The 22490-nt window shown below is 37.0% G+C and overlaps 1 protein-coding gene across 26 annotated transcripts in view; it reads right to left on the bottom strand.

Moving 5' to 3' along the window:
• SLMAP (sarcolemma associated protein) overlaps positions 1–22490 on the bottom strand; it is a 151201-nt gene that overhangs the window by 2891 nt on the left and 125820 nt on the right. For 17 of the 26 annotated variants that reach the window (XM_047097612.1, XM_047097618.1, XM_047097615.1 and 14 more), the window contains 7 exons: positions 14839–14961; positions 13710–13784; positions 11170–11490; positions 10621–10738; positions 7004–7175; positions 2552–2686; positions 434–523 (listed from right to left, as the gene is read on the bottom strand). In XM_047097612.1, coding sequence (XP_046953568.1) covers positions 440–523; positions 2552–2686; positions 7004–7175; positions 10621–10738; positions 11170–11490; positions 13710–13784; positions 14839–14961 — 1028 coding nt within the window. In that variant the 3' untranslated portion in view covers positions 434–439. The remainder of the gene's footprint in view (positions 1–433; positions 524–2551; positions 2687–7003; positions 7176–10620; positions 10739–11169; positions 11491–13709; positions 13785–14838; positions 14962–22490) is intronic. The other 9 variants (XM_047097626.1, XM_047097627.1, XM_047097633.1 and 6 more) reach the window with 2 other exon arrangements.

Genomic DNA, 22490 nt, shown 5'->3' with positions numbered 1-22490 from the left:
TTCTACACTACAGAAAAGAAGAGGGAAAGGAGGAGGGGGAAGAAAGCTGGCTGAAAACTTCAAAGAGGCAAACGCTTCATTTCTCATTCAAATCTGATTAAACGTAATTGGGAAGGGGGGTGCTAATATTGCAACAATTCATAGTGTATTCCGGTTTGCTAGAGACAAAGACTCAGTTAAAGGCAGTACATTAACAACTGGTTAGGTTGGAATTAATTCATGGTTAGCATCACTACAAAGGAAACAAGACAAAATGTTATGTGATTAGTTGATTGTTCAGTTCATTTGTATGACACAATACATGGCATACTAAATGAAGGGTTTGCTTCAGGTAACAAAATACCTGTGTGATTCTGCCATGCACTATATTACAAATATGGCACAAACAGGTGACGGGGACAAACAGACAAGGACTCAACAGTAGTGCTTGTACCTTTCTCTACCACAATGGACCGAAACACCAAAACAGGAAAGCCAGGAATAGGCCGATGAATACGGCTGGGACGGGTTGTAATATGGAAGGCTAAAGAAGGGAAGGGATATTAAAATCATTTTATGCTATTAAAAAAAAAAATCAGATAAGATGATTTAGACCCCGGGAGGTGGGAAGGAGGGTAGGAAGACTGAGGTAAAAGAAGTAATAGCACTCAGGTTTTGAACTGATTTCAAACATTTTAAAGACATCTAATACAATCCAGAATGACAGACTGCGGTATGTAACCACCAGTTTAAAGGGACATCTGGGAGCAATGGGCACTGTGGGTGCCCCTAACATGCTAATGAAATGTAGCATGTTAAGACAGAGCCACGGCGACACTTCAGCGACCAACGCTCTGCTTGACAGTACATTCTTTTTGTTCCGTATTTGGAATCCATTATTTGACAATGTAGTCCCTTGGAAGTGGCTAAAGTTTATTTTATCCCTCCATCAAAACCTTTTTTTAAAACCAAAACTCGCTTGCCTGAGATGGTATTGCTTTCAAGCTTAAAAATAAATGCCCTGTGATGTATCCTTCCTAAACTGAGCAAGAGATTTGACACAATGTGTGATAAACATTTGATATATAAAGACAGGCAGTTGAGTCTCAAGGCTTTCAGTTATGTTACCAGAATAGAATTAATTTTTAAAATTGGATGGAGTTACTGCAATGAGTTTTACTGCAGAGAAAAATTTATTATCATAAGTCTAATATGATTAAAAAAAAGGAAATTCACCTTTTAGGCAAATTATTGATACAACTATAAATAATAAAAGCCAGGTTACTTTTGAAAAGGTTCTAAACAGTACAGGGGTATCCATTCTGATTATGCTAGATGTCTTCGTAGGTTAATTTAGTAGAAGGTGGACTGAAATTCCAAATTCAGAAAGATATGATTTAACACAGAAGAGAGAAATAACCAAACCATTATGATCTGATTTCAGAAGAGGTCTGTAATCTACATTTTCAAAATAAATGCAATCAATTTTGCTTAGCATAAAGCCTCCATTCCCAATTTATCAACTTCTCAAAGGCTTCCGCCTAAGCAACAAGACTTTATATTCTAAAAAACTAATAGCAAAGGACAGTTGGACACAACTCATGAACATTTTGTGTGCAACTGCATAATTGAATGGCCATGCAACATCACTCTTTTGTACTTGTGCGGCAAAATTAAGCAGTGTTTTCCTCTGTAGGAAGGGTGTGGCTTACACCACTGCAGTGTCCAAGCCATGACAGGGATTTGAAATAAGTCAGAGCACAACCAACTACACTGAACAGCCATCAGTTAGGTCCCACAAAGGCAATGATCACCAAAACATGTAATAACACAACATATATTTAGTATAACATCTTTTTAAAGACTATCTGCCTTTCTAGTAAATGAAAAACAAATTAATATTAAACTCAATTTATGTGAAAACGTTCCAATTTCTCTCTCTCTCTCTCTCTCTCTCTCTCTCTCTCTCTCTCTCACACACACACACACACACACACACACACACACACACACACACACACACGGCTTTACAGAAACTCACCAAATATTCCCTAATATTTATAGGAGGTCAAAAAGACGCCAAGCTTTTTGGGAATATGCCTTAGTGAGAACATTATTAGTGTAAAATGAAAACCATAATTTGGTCTCCATTTTTTGGTACAGCCAAGTGCTGAGGAGTCGACATGTACTACTCTTTCTTAGGTGGGTCCCTGGTGGTACAGTGCTTCATTTCCCAGCAGGGGAAATGAAGTGCCAGATGATGGCTTGGTGACAGAACTTCAGATTCATCTGGGGAAAATCTGACAGTTCTTAGGTAGATTATTTTCTTGCAAATAAGGCTCTTCCTCCAGGCAGTCCTCAGGCTCTTGTAGGGATACAGGTTAAAGGGGCAGATTTTTACTCAACAATTTGAGAGTACAATGATTCCATCATGGAATTTCATAATGAAAAGCTTAGTTTACATACTACAGGCCTCAGTTTCTCAAATCAGTAATAAAATCTTCTGAAAACTCTATCTCAGGGCTTTCACCTGCCTCTCAGTCAAAGCTAAGCCAAGTTTGCAAAGACTTACATTATTTCCTTTCTCTCGGAGCAGCTTCAGGTTGTCTTTACATTGTTTGAGCTCATCTGTGATTGATTGTTTTTCCTGCTCAGTCATTTCAAACTTCAACTTCAGTTCTGAGAGTACAGTCTGTGTCTTTTCATACTAAAGGCAAAGAAAAAAGAGTGTGCAGACTCAACTTAAAATGGGTAGGAAGTTATGGTTCTCTTCAGGCTTAATACCAGACCCTGTTTAGCCACCTGCAACACCAAAGTCAAGCCTTTTTGTTTTAAGGAGGATAAGAATCATTTGCACTAATAATAGGAAGTCTTTCATGTTAACTTTATTCTATGTAAGAACTTTCTGGCCCTGGAGTTAAAAAAAAAAAGAGAGAGAGAGAGAAATCACCATTGTGTCATCTGTTTCTAATATAAAGGGTCACTCTTTCCATTAAGTGAATTAGAGGAGAAAAGTAAAGTAATTTTCAAACTGAGCCAAAAGAAAGGCAAGTGAAGAAAAACTCCGAAGGCTAATTAAATGGTGAGATTAGGAAGTCTGAGTTTATATCCTGGTAACCAATGTCAGCCAAGCTATTTTAGTCTTGAAGTAAAAAGTATTAACTCCCATCAGACTTTCTTTTACCCAAGCATCACTGGGTATTAAAGTGTTCTGGATAATGAATTTCTAGGCAAATGAAGTAAAGAAATAGATCTAAAGTACTGACCACTATGACTGAGGCATTTCTATCTTTCTACCTAAAACTTATAAGCATCAATAAATAATTTTTAAGAAGCTGTTCCTGATAAATACTTTTCTATAGTGAAACATGCCACTTCTTGCTCTGAAAATCAGTTCACTGAATATAATTTAATGTTCAGACAGACTTGTGTATCCTATGAACACTGGTGAGGTCAATGCAAGACACAGCATAGTTTGCCCCTACTTTAAATGGCCCAGGAGGCAAGAATTCTAGATTGGTTCTACTTCTAGATACTGCATCTTACATGAAAGCTGGGCTCCCAGTCACAGAACAAAAACCGTTCTGCTGCTGGTTATGCCTTTGTCTCAGCCTCCATTGCCCCACTCTCCCATCTCTGAAGGTTTTTAGAAGGAAGACAGACAGACATGGCTGAGTAGAATATAAATATACCATGGGTCCAGCATACCAGAAAGGTTTCTCCTTTTTCCTCCTATATCCCAGAAATTTCTCAATAAAAGACACCTTTACGTGGTGCTTCTGAATAATGCAAATACTTTGGAGTGATTAATTAGGAGCTCGTCATTATGCACTCCAAAGATAAATATGAAGCAGGATGCAAATGTATAAAAACATTAGTCAGAAGAGGTGAGAGCAGGGGGATTAGGGTCAGCAGAGAGATCACCAGTAAATGGGAATAAAGATATGGGTGTAGAGAGGGAGGTAAAATGTGAAGGGAACTCCCTGTTACCTAACAACATTCCCAGAAAAGGCCAGGTATTATGCCAGACAATGAACCAAGGAGTAAGATTCATGGACTTTATGACAACTTTTTTTGTGGGGTCTGTGGACTTCCTTCCAGAAGGCGGAAGGCTGCTGGCAGGCTGCCAAAGCAAATTTAGCATACCTAGACTAGTCTTTTAGAACATAATCAGTTCTCAATGATCTGATTCTTAACAGTGATTTTGCTGACCTAAATTTTCCCTTACGTTCCTTTTCCACTATTCTTACATCCAGCTTGCCCTTTACACCAAAGCACTTAATCATTTCTCCATTCCAGGGGGGTGTGAAGCAGAGTGACAGGAAGGCAGCCAGTCAGGGAGTGCCTGCTGTTTACCTTCAGCCTGTGCAAGGGCTCAGGCCCTTGCTCCACAGCCAGGTGGTGAAGCCAAACAACTTTCCTGAGGCAGTCTTTGCATGACTGACTTGTATACTCAACATTTTATGAATTCTTAAGTTATAGATATCCCTACTAAATTCAAGTATAAAGATGCTTTTAATCAAATATAAAGATAATATACCATTATTTCCTCTTAATACTGAAGATTCAAATTTCCTTTCTTATGTACTTTCTTTTTGGTTAAATGTTCAAATAAAAGTTGCCATGTATATAAAACTTAATTGTTGGAACAAAGGTCACCTTCTGCAGCCTTAGTTTCACACCTGGCTTGGATATCATTTTTGCTCCATCTTGCTTTCTAACTCGAAGGTAAGAAACGAGCTCAGTTCTGAGTAAGAGGGAAATACCACACAATATTACCAACAACACCTTTGGGTTCTTCTTCATAAAAATAATCATATCTGGCTTGCTTAGCTTGTAATAGTTTAGCCTGTTACAGTGCTGAAGATACATGATACTGTGCACATTAAGCATGATTCTATGAGAGAAAGGAGAACAAAGGGGAAATGTTGAAAGAGAATATATGTGCATTAGTAAAAAGTAGTAATTCATTTGCAGTGGATTACACAGATAAAAGAATCTCATTAAAGACCATTTTAGTTACAGACTAGTGTCCAATAGTTGACGACAGGACAAACAGAAAGAGAAGCAATTTTACATTACAAAGGAGTGTGATGACTACACATCATTTCACAATGGAAAACACTGAACAAGAAAATAGAAAAGAAACATATTGACAAGTTCAGACATATTTTTAAATGCGCTGCATTTAATGCAATCCAGAGCTGTCAACAATTTAGATGCTGTGACAACATGCCACTGCCATTTGAGGAAGCAGTTAAAGCATTTCTCACTGATTGCTCAGTGACCAAAAACAGGCAAACAAATAATGCAACACAACGGCCAGTGCATTCATAGTAACATACAACAGAGTCATCTTGCAACCACAGCATTCTTCCCAGATTTTGAAAGGACTATGGCATATGGACTGGAAGGGCACAAAGTGCTTACAGTATTAAATACTAGGATATTTACTTTGGCACAAAATTTGTGTTCCAACTAAATGAGATTTCTCCCAAAATGCATATCCTTAGCAAGAAGATAAAAACGACATGTTACAAAATCAATATGGCCACATGTAAATAAAAAATGTTACAGTTTTTTTTTTCTTTAAGAACAAACATGAAGACAGAAGAACAATAATCATGTCCACGTTCAGGATACTACAAGGAAAGGGAAGTGCAAAGAAAAACTGGATTAAACAGATCTTCTAAAAACAATTTTGGGAAAATTTGTTATTAAAGACAAAGAGTTGTCTTCAACTTCCTTCTATGTATAATGAATCTTTCATTTAAGAGAGTCTACAGCTGGGGCGCCTGGGTGGCTCACTCAGTTAACTGTCTGACTTTGGCTCAGGTCATGATCTCAAGGCTCGTGAGTTCAAGCCCCGCATCGGGCTCTGTGCTGACAGCTCTGAGCCTGGATCCTGTTTCAGATTCTGTGTCTCCCTCTCTCTCTGCCCCTCCCTACCTCGTGCATGCACTCTCTGTCTCTCTCAAAAATAAATAAACATTAAAAAGAGAGAGAGAGAGGGGCGCCTGGGTGGCGCAGTCGGTTGAGCGTCCGACTTCAGCCAGGTCACGATCTCGCGGTCTGGGAGTTCGAGCCCCGCGTCAGGCTCTGGGCTGATGGCTCGGAGCCTGGAGCCTGTTTCCGATTCTGTGTCTCCCTCTCTCTCTGCCCTCCCCCGTTCATGCTCTGTCTCTCTCTGTCCCAAAAATGGAAAATAAACGTTGAAAAAAAAAATTAAAAAAAAAAAAAAAAAAAAGAGAGAGAGAGAGAGAGAGAGAGAGAGAGTCAGTCTATAACTGGGGTGGGCCCTGACCAGTAGGTCAAGATGCACCAGCCTTCTCTGTCCCCTGGGCTGGCCAGGACTCAATGCAGGGAGGATAAGGTAGCAAGACTGAATGTAGCTCTCATTGCCTCATTGTCAACTTCAAGGTTTTGCTCAGAAAGAGGCTGGGTGAGGTCTCTACTCCAAAATCAAGTCAAGGTTTTAGGCCAAATGATATGAAAAGTGAGCATGCATATTTGTGAAGAAGGGAAGAAGGGGAAAAAGGGGTGGAGGTGAGGGAGAAGAAAGTAAAAGGTCACAGGATCTGTGTTTGGCTGGCTGGCTATGAGGTGAATTTTAAGTAACTTTCAGGCCAGTTTCACTGAGGGGTTTAGACAGCATTATGGTAAGGCCCCACTTTGTTTTCCAAAAGTATTCCAAATTAAATATGATATTGTCTTTGAAAGATAAACAATGAATTGAGGAATCTGGTACAAAGGGCTTCTCATATAAGTCAACTAACTGGTAGAGAAAAAATTTTAATGTAATTTTGTATATTTGTATTTTTGAGACCAAAGTCTACTAATGAATTCTCTATATATGGACCATGATACACAGCTAGAAATCACCAGGCAGAGATGCTCCAATTATCAACTTTGTGACAGGTAATGGGACTTCTGCTTCCCTTTATTTCTAACTAGCATGAATATCTGATTTGCTTTTGGCTTTAAGTCCAACCATAATTGGGCTCATAATGTCTTTTCGCTTTACCTCTTTCTGTACATCCTTTGCTTGGTTTTCAGCCTTACTGAGAAGAGTTTTTAAATCAGCTGAATCCCGAAGATGTTGTTCTTTCAAAGATCCCACTTGATTCTCAAGCTCTTTCCTAGTCATCTGAAGGATGCTGAGATCACTGGTAAGCTCTAAACTCTGCTTCTGAGAACTGCAACATAAATATTAACAGTCATTCAATTCATGTAGAAACTAGACATAGCAGGAAGTCCAATTTCTTATACATTTCACTAGGAGGGATGGAATAAATTTCAGAGGAGGAAACAGTACATAAAAAATAATAAGATACATTCAATAAATAAAAAGCATTATACACTAAAAAATTGCATGTTTAAAGCTGTGTTCTATTTTCAGATTATCAAATATACACAGAGGCTGAAATCTTGAAAGTAGAAGTAGGAGGTGACTAACTGCATGTTTTGTTACATCATGTTATATTAATTGTATTATGAAAAGATACAGTGTGGGGCTTCCCCAGGAAAATAGCACACTTTTCAACTATTTATTTACTTAAGTACTGGACAAATAGAAACTTAAAGCTTAGGAGCCACTGTCAATTCAAGTAAAGAAAAAAGACACACCAAATTGGGGAGAAAGCATGAAACAAAGAACCAGGAGGCTGGGTTCTAGACCCTAGCTCTGCCACTATTAAGTTGTAAGATGTTGAGCAAGTCACTTAATTGGTGCAGTTTACTTCTCTGAGCAAGCATTTCCTAAGCTCTTAGATCTGTGCCAGGCACCATGTTACACAGACACAAATAACACAAGGAGAGTCTCAGTGCCCTCCATCGTCAAATAAGAAGATTGAACTCAATAATTTTGGAGGTTGTTTTCCGGCTTAAATTCTATAATTACTTTTATAACTTGATGTAAAAAAATCCAATTTACACACTACAAAAACAGCTTGATAGGCATGAACAGAAATTCTTTGTTCAATTCCTTGTGCATCACAAAAAACAAAAGACCTAAATAGTGTAGCTGTTTGAAAGAATGTGGCTCCCATTTACAACAGAAATAGCTAAAGAAGAATAAAGTTTTCAAAATGACAGTTTTATGCTTCTCAGAATGGATCATAAGATTCAGGCTCAATATTATTAACCAAGGCACTATGGAGCGTAAATCCCATTCTGATTGTATTCCAGGCCAATTCTTAGGGGCGAGTGTGATGTCAGCCCAATATAGCTAGGAACTAAATGACATAGAAGACTCTGTAAAGAAAGACTAACTTCTAAACGCTCCTTAAATGCTGAGGTGGCTTACCAAATAAATTGAGAGGGCCACTAAACCAGAAAAGCTTAAGAAACAGAATTAATTTGTCTTAAATAGTTTGTGACTTTAGGCAGACAACCTTGACTAATGATATAATATATTCCACCCTTCTGGGACCTAATATTTTTATAAGATGTATGTTTCTAACTCATAAGGAGTTTGTTGCTTTTCGATGCTTCAACAAAATTTGAAGTAATTTAAAAAACAGCACTTAAAAATCTGCCAGATTCCGATTAATTACATCTTAAGAATGAGGGATCAAGTTTAAATCTTTAAAATATCAATAATCCCAAAGCAGGAATAATTTCAGATAATCAATATTAGTAATCAAAGATCAGTATTTCTTCTCTTTTCTTTTCTTTTTTTTTTTTTTGAGTAGTCTTCACTCCTAATGTAGAACCCAACATCAGGGGCAGGACCTGAATTGAGATCAAGAGTTGGATGCTTAACCAACTGAGCCACCCAGGCACCCCAAAGATAAGTATTTCTTGCTTATGATAGAATACCAAACTAAATGGATTCACTAAGATTCCAAATATAAAGAATTTGAGCGTGTCTGCCTCCCTTACAATCACTTTATACCAAACAACTTGCCCAAATGTGCTGTTAACACAAACATCAGTTGGTACATACATAAACATTCACATGTGTATAGTTGTGTCTGGGCCTTTATTTTGTCCTGTTCAGATTTTGGAACTGTTTTTACAAAATTTTAGATGTTACAAACATATTTACTCTTTGTTATTAATTATCTCTGAACATTTAAAAAGTATAACACATAAATGTGTATTGCACAGATGTACAAAAGACTGGAAAGATAGGACACTGAAAGAGAAAGAAGTTTTATAGTATTGATAACACATGGTATTGTAAGAAGCCATCTTACAGAATAAATCTACACATCTTGTTCCTTCAATCGTTCTTGATTTTTCAAAATGTATAATCTACTGCAATTGCTACTCTTTATGAGCAGATGAGGCTTACCATTTTCTGATATATCTAGTCCTTTCTTTATTGTTTTCCCCTAAAGCTTATTTTTATGGGAACTTACCTTGATCACTAAGTTTTTGCTAACCTTGATGCTCTTGAGGATATAAACACAAGGTTAACAGGAGAGTAAGGACTCCCATTTATGGTGTATTGTGGGGAGGGAGATGGATTAATTAAGAGTAACTTCAATAATAAACATGTACAGGGGCACCTGGGTGGCTCAGCCGGTTAAGCGTCCAACTTCAGCTCAAATCATGATCTCATGGTTCGTGGGTTCAAGCCCTGCATTGGGCTCTGTGCTGACAGCTGGGAGCCTGGATCCTGCTTCAGATTCTGTGTCTCCCTCTCTCTTGCCCCTCCCCCACTTGCACTCTATGTCTGTCTCTCTCTCAAAAAATAAACATTAAAATTTTTTTAATGTAGTAAACATGTACTACTTTCGCATTCTGAATTAGAACATAAAATTGTTTAAATAAAAATATGGAATGGATCAAATTTTTAAGAGCTTGATTTTAATTTTTTTTAAATGTTTATTCATTTATGAGAGTCAGAGCACAAGTGGTGGAGGGGTAGAGAGGGAGGGAGATACAGAATCCTAAGCAGGCTCTAGGCTCTGAGTTGTCTGCACAGAGCCTGACACAGGGCTCGAACCCACGAACCGTGAGATCATGACCTGAGCGGAAGTCAGACGCTTAACTGACTGAGCCATCTAGGAGCCCCAGGAAGAAATTAACTTTAAACTATACATCAAATGTTGGTGGGGAAGCAGGAGTCCACTAAATTTGCTGGAATAAATTTATTGCCTTCGTTGGTTTGTTTGTAAGGTACTGGATATTAGAAAGACATAATTGGTCTTATATATTATTACTCTTTATATAACTAACTGTGACGTTCAAAAGCTGAATTTGTATCTTTCAATCTTACAAATTCTTTATTATAGTAATCTTCTGATCACCCTTACTAACAGAAGGGAATCATTGGTATGAAAGAAAAACAACTTGTATTTGAAATTTTTATCACTTAGTTTATAGGACAAATTCAATCACTGATTATATATCTTTGCTGTTTGCTTGTTCAGGGCTCTGTATGGGGAGTTGTATTCCATGAATATATATTCCTTGAGTACACCAAAAGGAAAGGACATGTAGGATGAAGGTAGAAGTAAAAATAAAACACTGCTGAAGTATTCAGTTAGTGTGCATAACTTGTCAAATAGCCAAAAAGAGTCTGGCTGAACATTGCTCCCAAAAGGTATTTAAGTATAAAATTTAAATTTAATTTAGATGAAAATTTAAGATAAAGAAATATTTTGAAGCTAAAAAAGAGTTCTTGCGTACTTGTGCAATTCTTTTTCTTGTCGCTGCAGTTCTGATGATAACAAAACATTTTCCTTTTTTAGAGAATGGCATTCGGTTTCCAATACATTCCATTCCTTTCTCAACTTCTCTAGTTCACCTAAAATAGTCCCAAAACGTATTCATTAATATAGGAACATAATTTCCATAATAATTCAGAGGATAAGGGAAATATTTCAGAGAAAAACATACCTTTCCCCCCACCAAATACATGGCTATTTTTCGATTCCTGTTTATTTTGCATCTATACCTCAGGTAAGTCCCATCACCTTGAACTTCAGTAATATTTTCTTCCCATTCACTTTTATATGGCAAATAATTCTAATAGTATTTAAATAAAATATTGTAAAAAATGTCAATTTATTGTAGAACTTGCAGACCTGGAGAATTTTTATAGCCCCAATATAAAAACATCGCTTTATAGTTTTTAGTCCAAGTTGTTGGACTAAAGAGAAAATGGTCCAAATGGTTATTTTGTGCAAATTATCACTGTCAAGAATTAAGAGTTTTATGTAAAATACGTGTACTCACTTTGTAGCCTTGTTGATTCCTCTCTCTGCTGGTCCTCACACTGCTGACATCGAAGCTGAAAACTATTTTGTAGACTTGTGATTTCTTTCTCATATTCAGACGCTGCTTTCCGCCACCGCTCAAGCTCAGCTCGCACCTTCTTAAGCTCTTCTTGTAATGAGGCAATGTCAGTGTCCCGCTCACAGGCAGCCTTTTCTGCTGCTTGATGAAGGAGTAAAATTTCATCCCGGGCACTAAGCAGTTCATCTCGAGTGCTTGTGATTTCACTGTCCTTCTCCTCCCGGAGATTCTCAATATTGATGTGTAACCTCTGTAGTTGGGCTACAAAAGGATATTTATCTGTCATTTTCTATGTCCAAAGCAATTACAAATAAATGAACTGTCCAAATAAGACTGTAGTTATCACAAACTATACAAGCAATCCATGTTTAATGCAGAAATGTCAAAATACAGAAATACAGAGAGTAAAAAAACCAAAGTGATCTTTTTATTTCTCTCACACAGAGAAAGTTGCTTCTGACATTTAGTATTTATTCTTCTGGATTTTTTATATGTAATTATACACATATAAAAGCAAAAACAGAGAGGGATTCTAACATATATGGTGTTCTCTATCCTATTGGTGATGAATATCTTTTAATAACAAAAAAGTTACACTGTGACTTCTTTGACTAATCCTTTATTTTAAATATTTTAGGCTGTTCAGTTTTTAATTACTATAAAAAATACTGCTTATAACGCAAGCCTGATTTTTTTCTTAGAGTGAATTCCTAAACACAGAATTGCTTGGTCAGATGGTATGCATTAGTTTCATGTTCTTGATTCAATTTTCTGTCAAATATCAATTCCTTAAAGAAGCTTTCTCTGATGCCTTATCTAAAAATACCCTCTCATTCTCTAGCCTACTACTCTGCCTTTATTGGATATCACATTATATATTTGCTTACTGTTGCCTTTATTGGATATCACATTATATATTTGCTTACTGTTTATCTTTTCCACTGACTGTACATCTCTTGCATACTCTATCCTCAGTACTAGCAAACAACCAAGAATTATTGGTTGAATTAATGAACTGACAACATTAATGAATGCTTGCCTAATCAAGGAGGTGTATTTTTAAGATTTAGTCTTGTGCCCTCAAGACTTGAACTGGAAACAATCTGTATAAAATACTTGGTTCAGAACTAGAAAACTAGTCTTGGTTACTATAACACAAGAAAACTATAGGTAGAAAAATTCCTTAGGGTAGAAAAGAAGAATAATTAAGAAGAAAGGCTGAGAAAGGGTAAGGCTGCTCCATAAATAAGCATTAAAAAAATTAGGCCTTTTAAAAAGTTTGCAGGAAGCATTGAGAGGTTAACAGGTTCAAAATCTGAAAAGACATAATGGCCAGAGATGAACAGGACCATACGCTTGCGGATGAAGTCATGAAATACACATACTGGCACTAGGGGGCACTCAATGATGACTAGGTAAGACAACTTTAAGCCAAAAGGCAGCCCTAGTTATAGAATCTTTAGGGAAAATTGCCCATATACAGTACAGAATGGAAATATAGATTGAAATCAGATTTATATAAGCTAATGGATAAAAACATTAAATTATAATGAGCTTAAAGAATTTTCTATTCAAAAAAATATACAATCTATCCCAGAAATTCTAACTTGACCATAATAAAACTTAAATTTTTAAATAACTCAAATTCCCACTCAAAAATAAAACCCAGAAGACTGCTTTTTCTCAGGGATATTTTAGGGCAAATATCACAGGCCTCAGACAGTGATTTCCTTTTTTTTCTGAACTGAGATTGCTTGACTATTTAATTTCTTCTGACCCTACATCTCAAACTAAAACTTTAAAATAACATTAGTTCTTTCTTTGACAGTGAAGACAAATTAATTTTGCTTTAGGAATTTTACAATAGGATGGGAAAGAAAGGTTTCTCCTAGGGCTCTCACAATTAGAACCTAACAGTACCAGGAACTCTGGTTAGAAGAAAACCTTTGGCAGGCAGGGATCTTTCTGGTCATTTCTGGATGGCCCACAAGAAGAGAAAGCAAAATGGTGGGTATGAAGAACAACTTCTACCAATGAAGGCAGGGCAGGGATCACTGTGCTCTTCCATGTGATATATAATTTTTGTTGTAATGCAAGTGTGTTATGAGTATTAGAAATGATGTCATCAAGCTAGAAGTGCTGATGCACAGAGCAGTTCAAATTGGTGTCCTGTCCAAAGGCCCCCTGTGTAGTAACTCACTACATAACCCTGAAAGTGACAGTTTTACCAAACCCATGTCTTCACCTATGTTCTTCCCAATCGAAGTATCTACTATTGGAGTACTAGGGGATCTTCTCTTGTATCTTCTTAAAAAAAAAAAAAAAAAAAAGCCTACCCAGAGGTCTAATTATAGTCTCAGATTCTAGGGACAAACCAAAGACATGAAAAATGGGAATCCTCCCAACTCTTACTTTCCATTCCTTTTGAATCACTACCAACAAACCATAATAAACCCTAATAGCCCCGAGGTGTTCCATACCTTGAAGAACCTGTATTTGTTTACTGGACTCCTCAACTTGATTTCGATAGGCTTTTCTTTCTTCTTCCAAAAGAGCTAAAAATAAAATACAGTATATCTAATTTTGTGAGTTAATGGAAGTATTCAGAATTGAGCAGCTGGAAATTTCTAAGAAATTAAATTTTGTTTCTAAGAAGGAAACAAAAGCTAAGGAGTAAGTATTATCAGTATTAGCTGTTAGATAGTTTAAAGATTTTAGGAGCACAAAAGAGTAGTAATAAATCTATTCAATTGAATAGCAGAGTTTTCTAGACCTTGTATCAACAAGATAATAATGTGCTATTTTTTACATGAGAAGCATTCTTGCTAGTTGTTAATCAGCATTTTTGAGCTTAAGTTTTAAAAACAAACTTAAAACACTTATGTTTACCGTCAAGCACTTGGTAAGTTAAGTACTGACTAACAGAAAGTTCTGAGTTCCTCCTGGGGATGTGAATCTTCCTCCAGATCAGGAAGGCCATCTTAGAGAACAATGAAGACTCCACAGGCCACTTATTTTCTCTTTGTTTTGCTAAGACTTTCTAAGATACTAGTGACTGCAACTAGGTAGTTATTGCGAAAGATATGGAAATGTAAGCTCTGGAGAATAACAGTTATGACTCCACCGGCCTATGACACTATGGATAAGTAAACTACTAGAAAAGAAAGTGGTTGGGATGCAGCGAGAGATTCTATACTTTTATCTTGCCTGGTTCCTCCCATTTACTGAAGAATACACTATAAAATCACAGGGAATGTAAACTTCCCTCATCTTCTACTGAGGAGCCAACATTAGGTGTAACTAAAACTTTGAAAGTGAAATACATGATGTTTTTTCTTTTTGTTGTACTTAATATATAATCAACTGTTTAGATCTTTTATTGGTACAGATCCTTCTTGATCTTCACATCAACAATGTGAACGAAGTAGAGCAACTGGGACTCTCCCCACTTTATTGATCTGAAATACCAGTTCAGGGAGGGTAAGTGAATGTTCCAAGATCACAAATCCAATAACACTGTGGGTCTGGAACAAGATACCACGCCTCTGGATTCAGTGATATCACATTGCTTCCACGTCCCCTAAAGAATCAAAGTAATCTTGATCTCACCTTGAAGTTCAAAGCATTTTTGTTTACTTGCTCTAGCTAGTTCCTGGGCTTCAATCAATTCCTTGCGCAGATGCTGAATTTCTTGTTTTGCCTCAATTTCTGACTGTGCGCCCTGCAAGTCATCTGACAAAAATATGTTTATTTTAAAAGCAAGAGTCAGTATCACACTATAACCTCTACATCCACGTATTAGCCATCTTTTTCATGTTTAGACATGCACAGTTAAAGAACATAGCACAACTAAGTTAAGTAAAATTTAGAAGCAAATTATATTAAGCATTTTAGTCATTTTGCCCTGGACAAAGAACACAAGTACAGTTAAATATATATTAGTAATTCATAGCAATGGTATTATAAAACATATTAATATATACTAAGTTATACATTTCACTCATGTAGAGCTCATGTAAGGCTTGACATTCAGTAAGATGGGCATAATGCCAGTCTTCTTTATTTTGAAATTGCTTGATAACAAGTCAGTAAAATTTCACTTGGAACTGGAAATGGAAAACAAAAACAAACTTTTCTTCAAGAAAAAGTATTTTAGCATTATTTCCCCAGTTGTGGGAAACATAAGAAATCTCCACCATTCTCACTTTGTCATCAGTATTTCCCCAATGCTACACACACAACAAATACCTGCTCAATAATTAAATGATGTAATCTAAATGATTTTATCAAAATAAATTAGATCCAGCATTACGTCTCAAATATGCCCCGTCCTTTAATGTCTTTCCTCTCGTCACTCTGCTCATCTTTTACCATATTAAAATTTTTTGCAATTTTTTAAAAGTTTATTTATTTGTTTTGTGTGTGTGTGTGTGTGTGTGTGTGTGTGTGTATGTGTAAAGGAGAGAGAGAGAGAGAGCAGAGACAGAGATAGAGACAGAGAGAGAGAGAAAGCACATGAGGGTGAACGAAGAGGAGCAGAGAGAGAATCCCAAGCAGGCTCTGTGCTGTCAGAGCAGAACCCGAAACAGGGCTCAATCTCACGATCCTGGGGTCATAACCTGAGCTGAAATCAAGAGTTGGATGCTTTAACTGACTGAGTCACCCAGGTGCCCCAAAATTTTCTGCTATTGAACACTGCCTGAAATAAGTATATTATCAGTTAGACCATATTCTTCTAGTGCATTCTATTTGACTATTACTTTGGCTTACAAGTAGCTCAGGCATAACTACTAAAAAAAGAGCCAAGAGGGGCACCTAGTTGGCTTGGTTGGTAAAGCATCGGGGTTGTAAGTTTGAGCCCCAGGTTGGGTATAGAGATTACTTAAAAATAAAATCTTAAAAAAAAAAGCTAAAAATAAAAGTTTACAATATGATTACAGCTGGTCTTAGATGTTACATACCCATATTTTCATACTCCTAGACTATATCCTACTTTTTCCTGTAGGGAAAAGTAATTTTGAGCTTGGTTTCATTTATTCTAGTCAACCTATCAATTCTTCCTTCAAATGGTCTCTTGGTAAAGAGGGAGGCATGTAAACAGAGAGAGATTTTCCAGTTGGCAGGAGCACTGTCACAGCAACTACAAAATTTCTCTTCTAACACCACACATTAGAGTCTGCAAAAGTCCCAGCTGCCCATCTCTGGATTTGTCATTACGTAGGACAATGTCGTTATTGTCAGGAGTATTTAGGAGGGATGTGTCATGATGCCTGCACCTTATTTTCAAGTGGGTTAGCAAAAAAACAAAAACAAAAACAAAAACAAACCACACCAAAAACTACATAAAATCCTTCAGTGGATAATTTCTTGGTTCTCTGTGTGTGTGTGTGTTTAAATTTTATTTTTATTTATCTATTTTTTATCTTAAGAAAAAGTTTTTAATATTTATTTTTGAGAGTGTGCATGTGCGCACATGTGCACACACACACATACACACACACACACACGAGATGGGGGGAGGCAGAGAGTGAAGGGGACAAAGAATCCAAAGTAGGTTCCAGGCTCCAAGCTGTCAGCACAGAGCCCAATATGGGGCTCGAACCCACGAACTATGAGATCATGATCTGAGCTGAAGTTGGATGCTTAACCAACTGAGCCACCCAGGCGCCCCAGTTTATTTATTTATTTTTCAAATGTTTATTTGAGAGAGATAGAGCACACGAGAGTGGGGAAGGGGCAGAGAGAGAGGGAGACAGAGGATCTGAAGTGAGCCCTGCACTGACAGCAGCAAGCCCAACATGGGGCTCGAACTCAGGAACTGTGAGATCATGACCAGAGCCGAAGTTGGATGTTTAACTGACTGAGCCACCCTGGGACCCCTAAGTTATATTTTATTTATTTTGAGCGAGAGAAAGAGAGAAAGAGAGGGAGGAGGAGGGGCAGACAGAGAAGGAGAGACAGAATTCCAAACAGGCTCCACAGCCCAACGTGGGGCTCTATCCCAGGAACTGTGAGATCATGACCTGAGCCACAATCAAGAGCCAGATGCTCAACCAACTGAGCCAACCAGGTGCCACTGTTTGTGTTTTTTTTTTTTTTTTTTTTAACTTAGCCCTTTTGACATTTGGGGCTGAATAATTCTTTATTCAGGAGGCTGTCCTGTGGATTGTGACATGGGTTTTTGTTTTTCTTTTGTTTTTTGGTGCAAAAAGGTGATTTTATTAAAGCACAGGGACAGGATCCATGGGCAGAAAGAGCTGCCAATTGTGAGATGTTTAGTAGTTTCCCTGGTCCCTACTCATTAGATGTCAGTAGCATTCCTTCTGAGTTGTAATAACCAAAACGTTTCCATATATTGCCAAATGTCCCTCTGGGGATAAAACTGCTCCACGTCGAGAACTACTGTTCCATCTTAATAATTTGATAACCAAGAACAAACAAATCTAGACGTAGACTTCTCTTCCACAGAAGCACTGATTAGTACCTCTGAAACTGCTTTTTGTATATTCTAAAAGTGATCAAATAAATACTGTAGATAAAGAGAGCCAGGTTTCTCATCGTTGGAGAATAGAATTAAAGATATGGAAACAGGGAAGACCAAATTAATCCTGTGGTGTAGGGTACGAATTAGAGTATGAACTCAAATAGATCTGAATGTGTAGACAAATGTAGATGTAGAAATAAATACAGGTACATGAGGCTGTATATATACACATACACATATGTGTGGGCATAAGTATATGTGTACATCTATTTCTTAAATGTCTGCTGAGTGGGCCTAGAAGCAATGAACACACCAAATACTCAGATCTTAGTTTCTAAATACTATTCTCCACTGAAAGAGAACTAGAGCTCTTTGGAGAAATTGTTGATTTCATTGCTAAGGGTAGGAAAGTACAAGATGAACCTAAAACATCTTTTGGGTCAGAAAGTAGGAAAGGGTTCAAAGAATGGTTGGTTCATGTTGAAAAGATACAAGGGGCTCCCACTGGCCAAACATGGGACAATGTGAGCATCAAAATAATGACAAAGAAAGGTTATAAGCCACTGAATAACACATTAGTCCATGATGTCACAAAGATATAAATAAAGAAAGGAAGGAAAGAAAGAAGGAAGAGGGGGGGAAGGGAAGAGAAGAAAATTCTTCCTTATATTAGAAAGCCAGCTGACAAATGTAGAAGGAATGAGAATTAGGAAATTACTATTTGGCAACTATTATAGTAATAATTGATTCAGGCAAGAAGCCTCAGTAGATGCTACCACTAAGTAGATAAAAGTTGAGAAGTAACAGGATATGTATACAAAGTTAACATCACCAGTGACAAAACAATTCAACATCAGTTGTCACTTGATATGATGTCCAATATTATTACTGAGGAACATTGCACAAATAACCGTGCTTTTCAAAAATGTCAATGTCACAAAACACAAAGACTGAGGAATTGTTCCAGATTAAAGGAGAACAAAGACACATGATACTGAATACAATGTATGACTCAAGATATTCTCTTATAATGACATTATTTTTCTTTATAAAAGACATTATTTTTTAAAAATTTTTTTTTTCAACGTTTATTTATTTTTGGGACAGAGAGAGACAGAGCATGAACGGGGGAGGGGCAGAGAGAGAGGGAGACACAGAATCGGAAACAGGCTCCAGGCTCTGAGCCATCAGCCCAGAGCCTGACGCGGGGCTCGAACTCACAGACCGCGAGATCGTGACCTGGCTGAAGTCGGACGCTTAACCGACTGCGCCACCCAGGCGCCCCTATAAAAGACATTATTGACACAACTGACAAGATGTGTGTGAATAAGGTCTGTGAATGTGATCATGTAATATATCAATGTTACTTTCCTAACTGTGAAAGTTATATGGTGGCTATGTAAGAGAAACAGGAAATAAACACTGGAGTATTCAGGAGTAAAGGCTATCAGGTCTGCAATCTACTCTCAATTGGTCAGGGAGAGAGAGGAAGGTGGATGGAGGAGGGAAGGAGATGGATAAATCAAATCCTGTAAAGTGGTAACAGCAAATGCAGTGAAATGTTAACATTTGGAGAAATCTGGATGAAGAGTACATGGAATTCTTTGTTCTATTCTTATAACTTTTCTTTAAGTCTGAAACTGTATTAAAATTAAAAGTTAAGGTGTGCCTGGGTGGCTCCGTCGGTTAAGCATTTAAGTCTTGATTTCGGCTCAGGTCATGATCTCACGGTTTGTGGGACTGAGCCCCATGTCGAACTCCATGCTGACAGCGTGGAGCCCACTTGGGATTCTCTTCCTCTCTCTCTGCCCCTCCTCCACTCATATGCTTGCTCTCTCTCTCTCTCAATAAATAAATACACTTAAAATTTTAAAAATACTTTACTAAAATAAAAAGTTAAAAGAAGCATTTCTAAAAACACATATCTACATATACATACAAAAAAGAAAAAAATCAAAATAAAGAAAATATGACAAAACACTAACAACTGTTGAATCATAAATATATGAGTGTTTTTGGTACTCTTCAACTTTTCTTGTGTTTGAAATTTTTCATAATTACAAAAGATAAGTGAAATTACCAATCCCAATGCTACAATCTTAGAATAAGCACCAATCACTTCTGTCCAAATTCTTGCCCTTAACCTTTCCTGCCCTTCTGCATTCTATCCTACACGGGGATATTAAAGCAATTCTCTTACTTAGATCAAGAACCTATATTGACTTTCTTTTGTATCAAGTGCAGACATCGTTATCTGACTTCTAAATTTCTCTACAATCCAGTCATTACTTATTTTCCACTAGTCACTAATATACTCAATCCCTACTAGTCTCCTTAGTAGCTCTGCCTCATGACTACTTTCCTCACACACTTTTGCTCATGCATTCTCTTTTACTCCTCCAAGCCTGCCCATCCTTTAAAGCCCAGGCTGAAGCCTCTGCATCTAACCCCCTGACATCTAACTCCTAGTGCACAGTGGTCTCTTGCCTGATTTGAAAAGCTTGACAGTAAAACCTAAGCAAACTGATAAGCTCTTTACAAGTTCTCTTAATTGTTCAATAGCATTTTCTTTCATTAAAATTTTTTTTTTTTTTATTTTAGAGAGAGAGTGTGGGAATGGGGAAGGGGCAGAGGGAGACAGAGAAAGAATACCAAGCAGGATCCACACTCAGCACAGGGTCCAATGTGGGGCTCAATCCTACGACTCTGGGATCATGACCTGAGCCAAAATCAAGACTTAAATCCTCAACCAACTGAGCCACCCATGCACCCCTAGTTTCATTTTTTAAAGGAGCATGAACCCATATAGATACATAAAAGTTTGGAAGAGACCTACTCATTTCATTTTACAAATGAGGAAATAAAAGTCCAGAGATCTGAAATGGCTTACACATCTGGGAAGTGGTAGAGAGAGGACTAGAATTCTCACTCTAATCCAATTGTCTTTCCATGGTAACTTCTTAGTTATATCGCAGAAATCAGCTTTAATTAGCATCCGTTCCTAACAACCAACTCTTATTTTTCCTTCAGAAATAAGAGGGTTCCTATCAGGGATTTCCTTTTAGTAACGCATGTTAAATGCATATATGTTTCACACTTACGCTCTATACTCTAGGGAAATACTATATACTCCATCTAATACAATGCTAGACATACAATGGGCACTTAACTATCTGATTAATGATATAAAAGGTAACCAAAGATTTGCATCTAAAATGTGTAGATTTAAAAAATAAACATAATAATCATATATGAATTAATACAATAACTAGAGAACTATTTCATTTTATAAATGAAGAATCATATATAATCCATCTTTAAGGTCTATTAAAGCAGACAGTTTTTGTCTGCAGCAGAACAATTCCCTTGATCAGTGATGTTGTGAAACAAAACTAATATTTGTTTTTTAAACTAAAAACAATGGAACAGATTTTATGTTAAGTAATTATGTTTCAGAAAACTAAATATAATCTACACATTAATAAATTGTGCTAACAGGGGATTTACTATTTGTAAATTATTTCTTTGTACCATATAGGAAGAAGGATCGGCATTTTAATTAGAGCAAATAAGATGCCATGTATCAAATAATGGACACATACAAATTCTACATAGTGTTTGATCATAGAAGCTGAAGATACTGATCAAAAATCTTTACAAATTAAATATAATATAATATAATATAATATAATATAATATAATAATATAATATACACAAAGACTATATTCAAACTAGTCAAGTAAGTACTGTACAGATCCTGTTTACAGAAAACCAAGTGCCAATTTTTTTTATCAAAGACCAATAAGCAAATCTTTTTCTGCTAAGGTTGATAAGTGCACACTGTATTTCATATGGTTATGTGGGAAAATGCATTATTAGTTTACTATGGCTTGGATCCTCTCTCATAGTGCCTTACTTTTGCCACAGGAAGGGATTTTTTGTATGAAGCTACTTCACAATCTTGGGGAAAGTGTTGTGATGAGGACTGGTGGAAAGTGTTTAGATGAAAATAAGTGAAAGCCTTTCTAAGCCAAATCTATTTTATTTAGATGTGCAAGTCAAACAGAAATAAATGTTTTTTAGGAACCATGATAAAGTGGAAAGATTAACAGAATCTGTTTTCTCCTTCACATAAATAGTGTATCCTTAGAACTGCCTGGTGTATGTAGTCTGGGCTAGGGGCCAGCTTTTCTTAGACTAAGGCTAAATTCTGTAAAGAGATCCACACCATAGAAGAACCCACGAAATGAATCAGCCCTGGCACACAGAATACAGACAAGATATCCTAAACTGAATTTGGTGTTTTAACTTAGAGGTTTTAACTTAAATTCTGGAGGTTTGATTTAAAACCTGACCTTTGCTTTAAACATGGTTGAGATACTCCGGATCATGTGGAAAAGGGCCAAATCAAAGCACTTCTTCCCAAGTTCTATTTTGCATGTGTGTGTTGAAGGCTGACGTAGCCTCAACGTCATGATAGTTACCTCATCAACTAACAGAAGTGATCTGGCTGAGGCAGCTGGCCAGGTGAATGTGCCCTCTTTCTACTACGACTGCTGTCCCTTTGGAAGGTCTGGCAGTTGCAGGCTTGGTTGATGAGAATAACCATCACAGTGCAGAAAGATCATTTTTCCGTCATAAGTATGTGCAGCCATGTGAGATAGTCCTAGGTGGCATCCTAACTATGAATTTAAGTTTGGCAGCATCCTTTTACTGTCGGTTCTTGCTTCTTTGCCATTCCTTCTGACCAGCCGGGTTCTTGACAACTGGTTCTTT

Source organism: Lynx rufus, unplaced genomic scaffold, assembly GCF_022079265.1.
Source record: "Lynx rufus isolate CCGP_SWC_20201006 ecotype Redwood Valley unplaced genomic scaffold, mLynRuf1.p SCAF_4, whole genome shotgun sequence".
NCBI lineage: Eukaryota > Metazoa > Chordata > Mammalia > Carnivora > Felidae > Lynx > Lynx rufus.
This window is presented reverse-complemented; position numbering and strand designations above follow the sequence as displayed.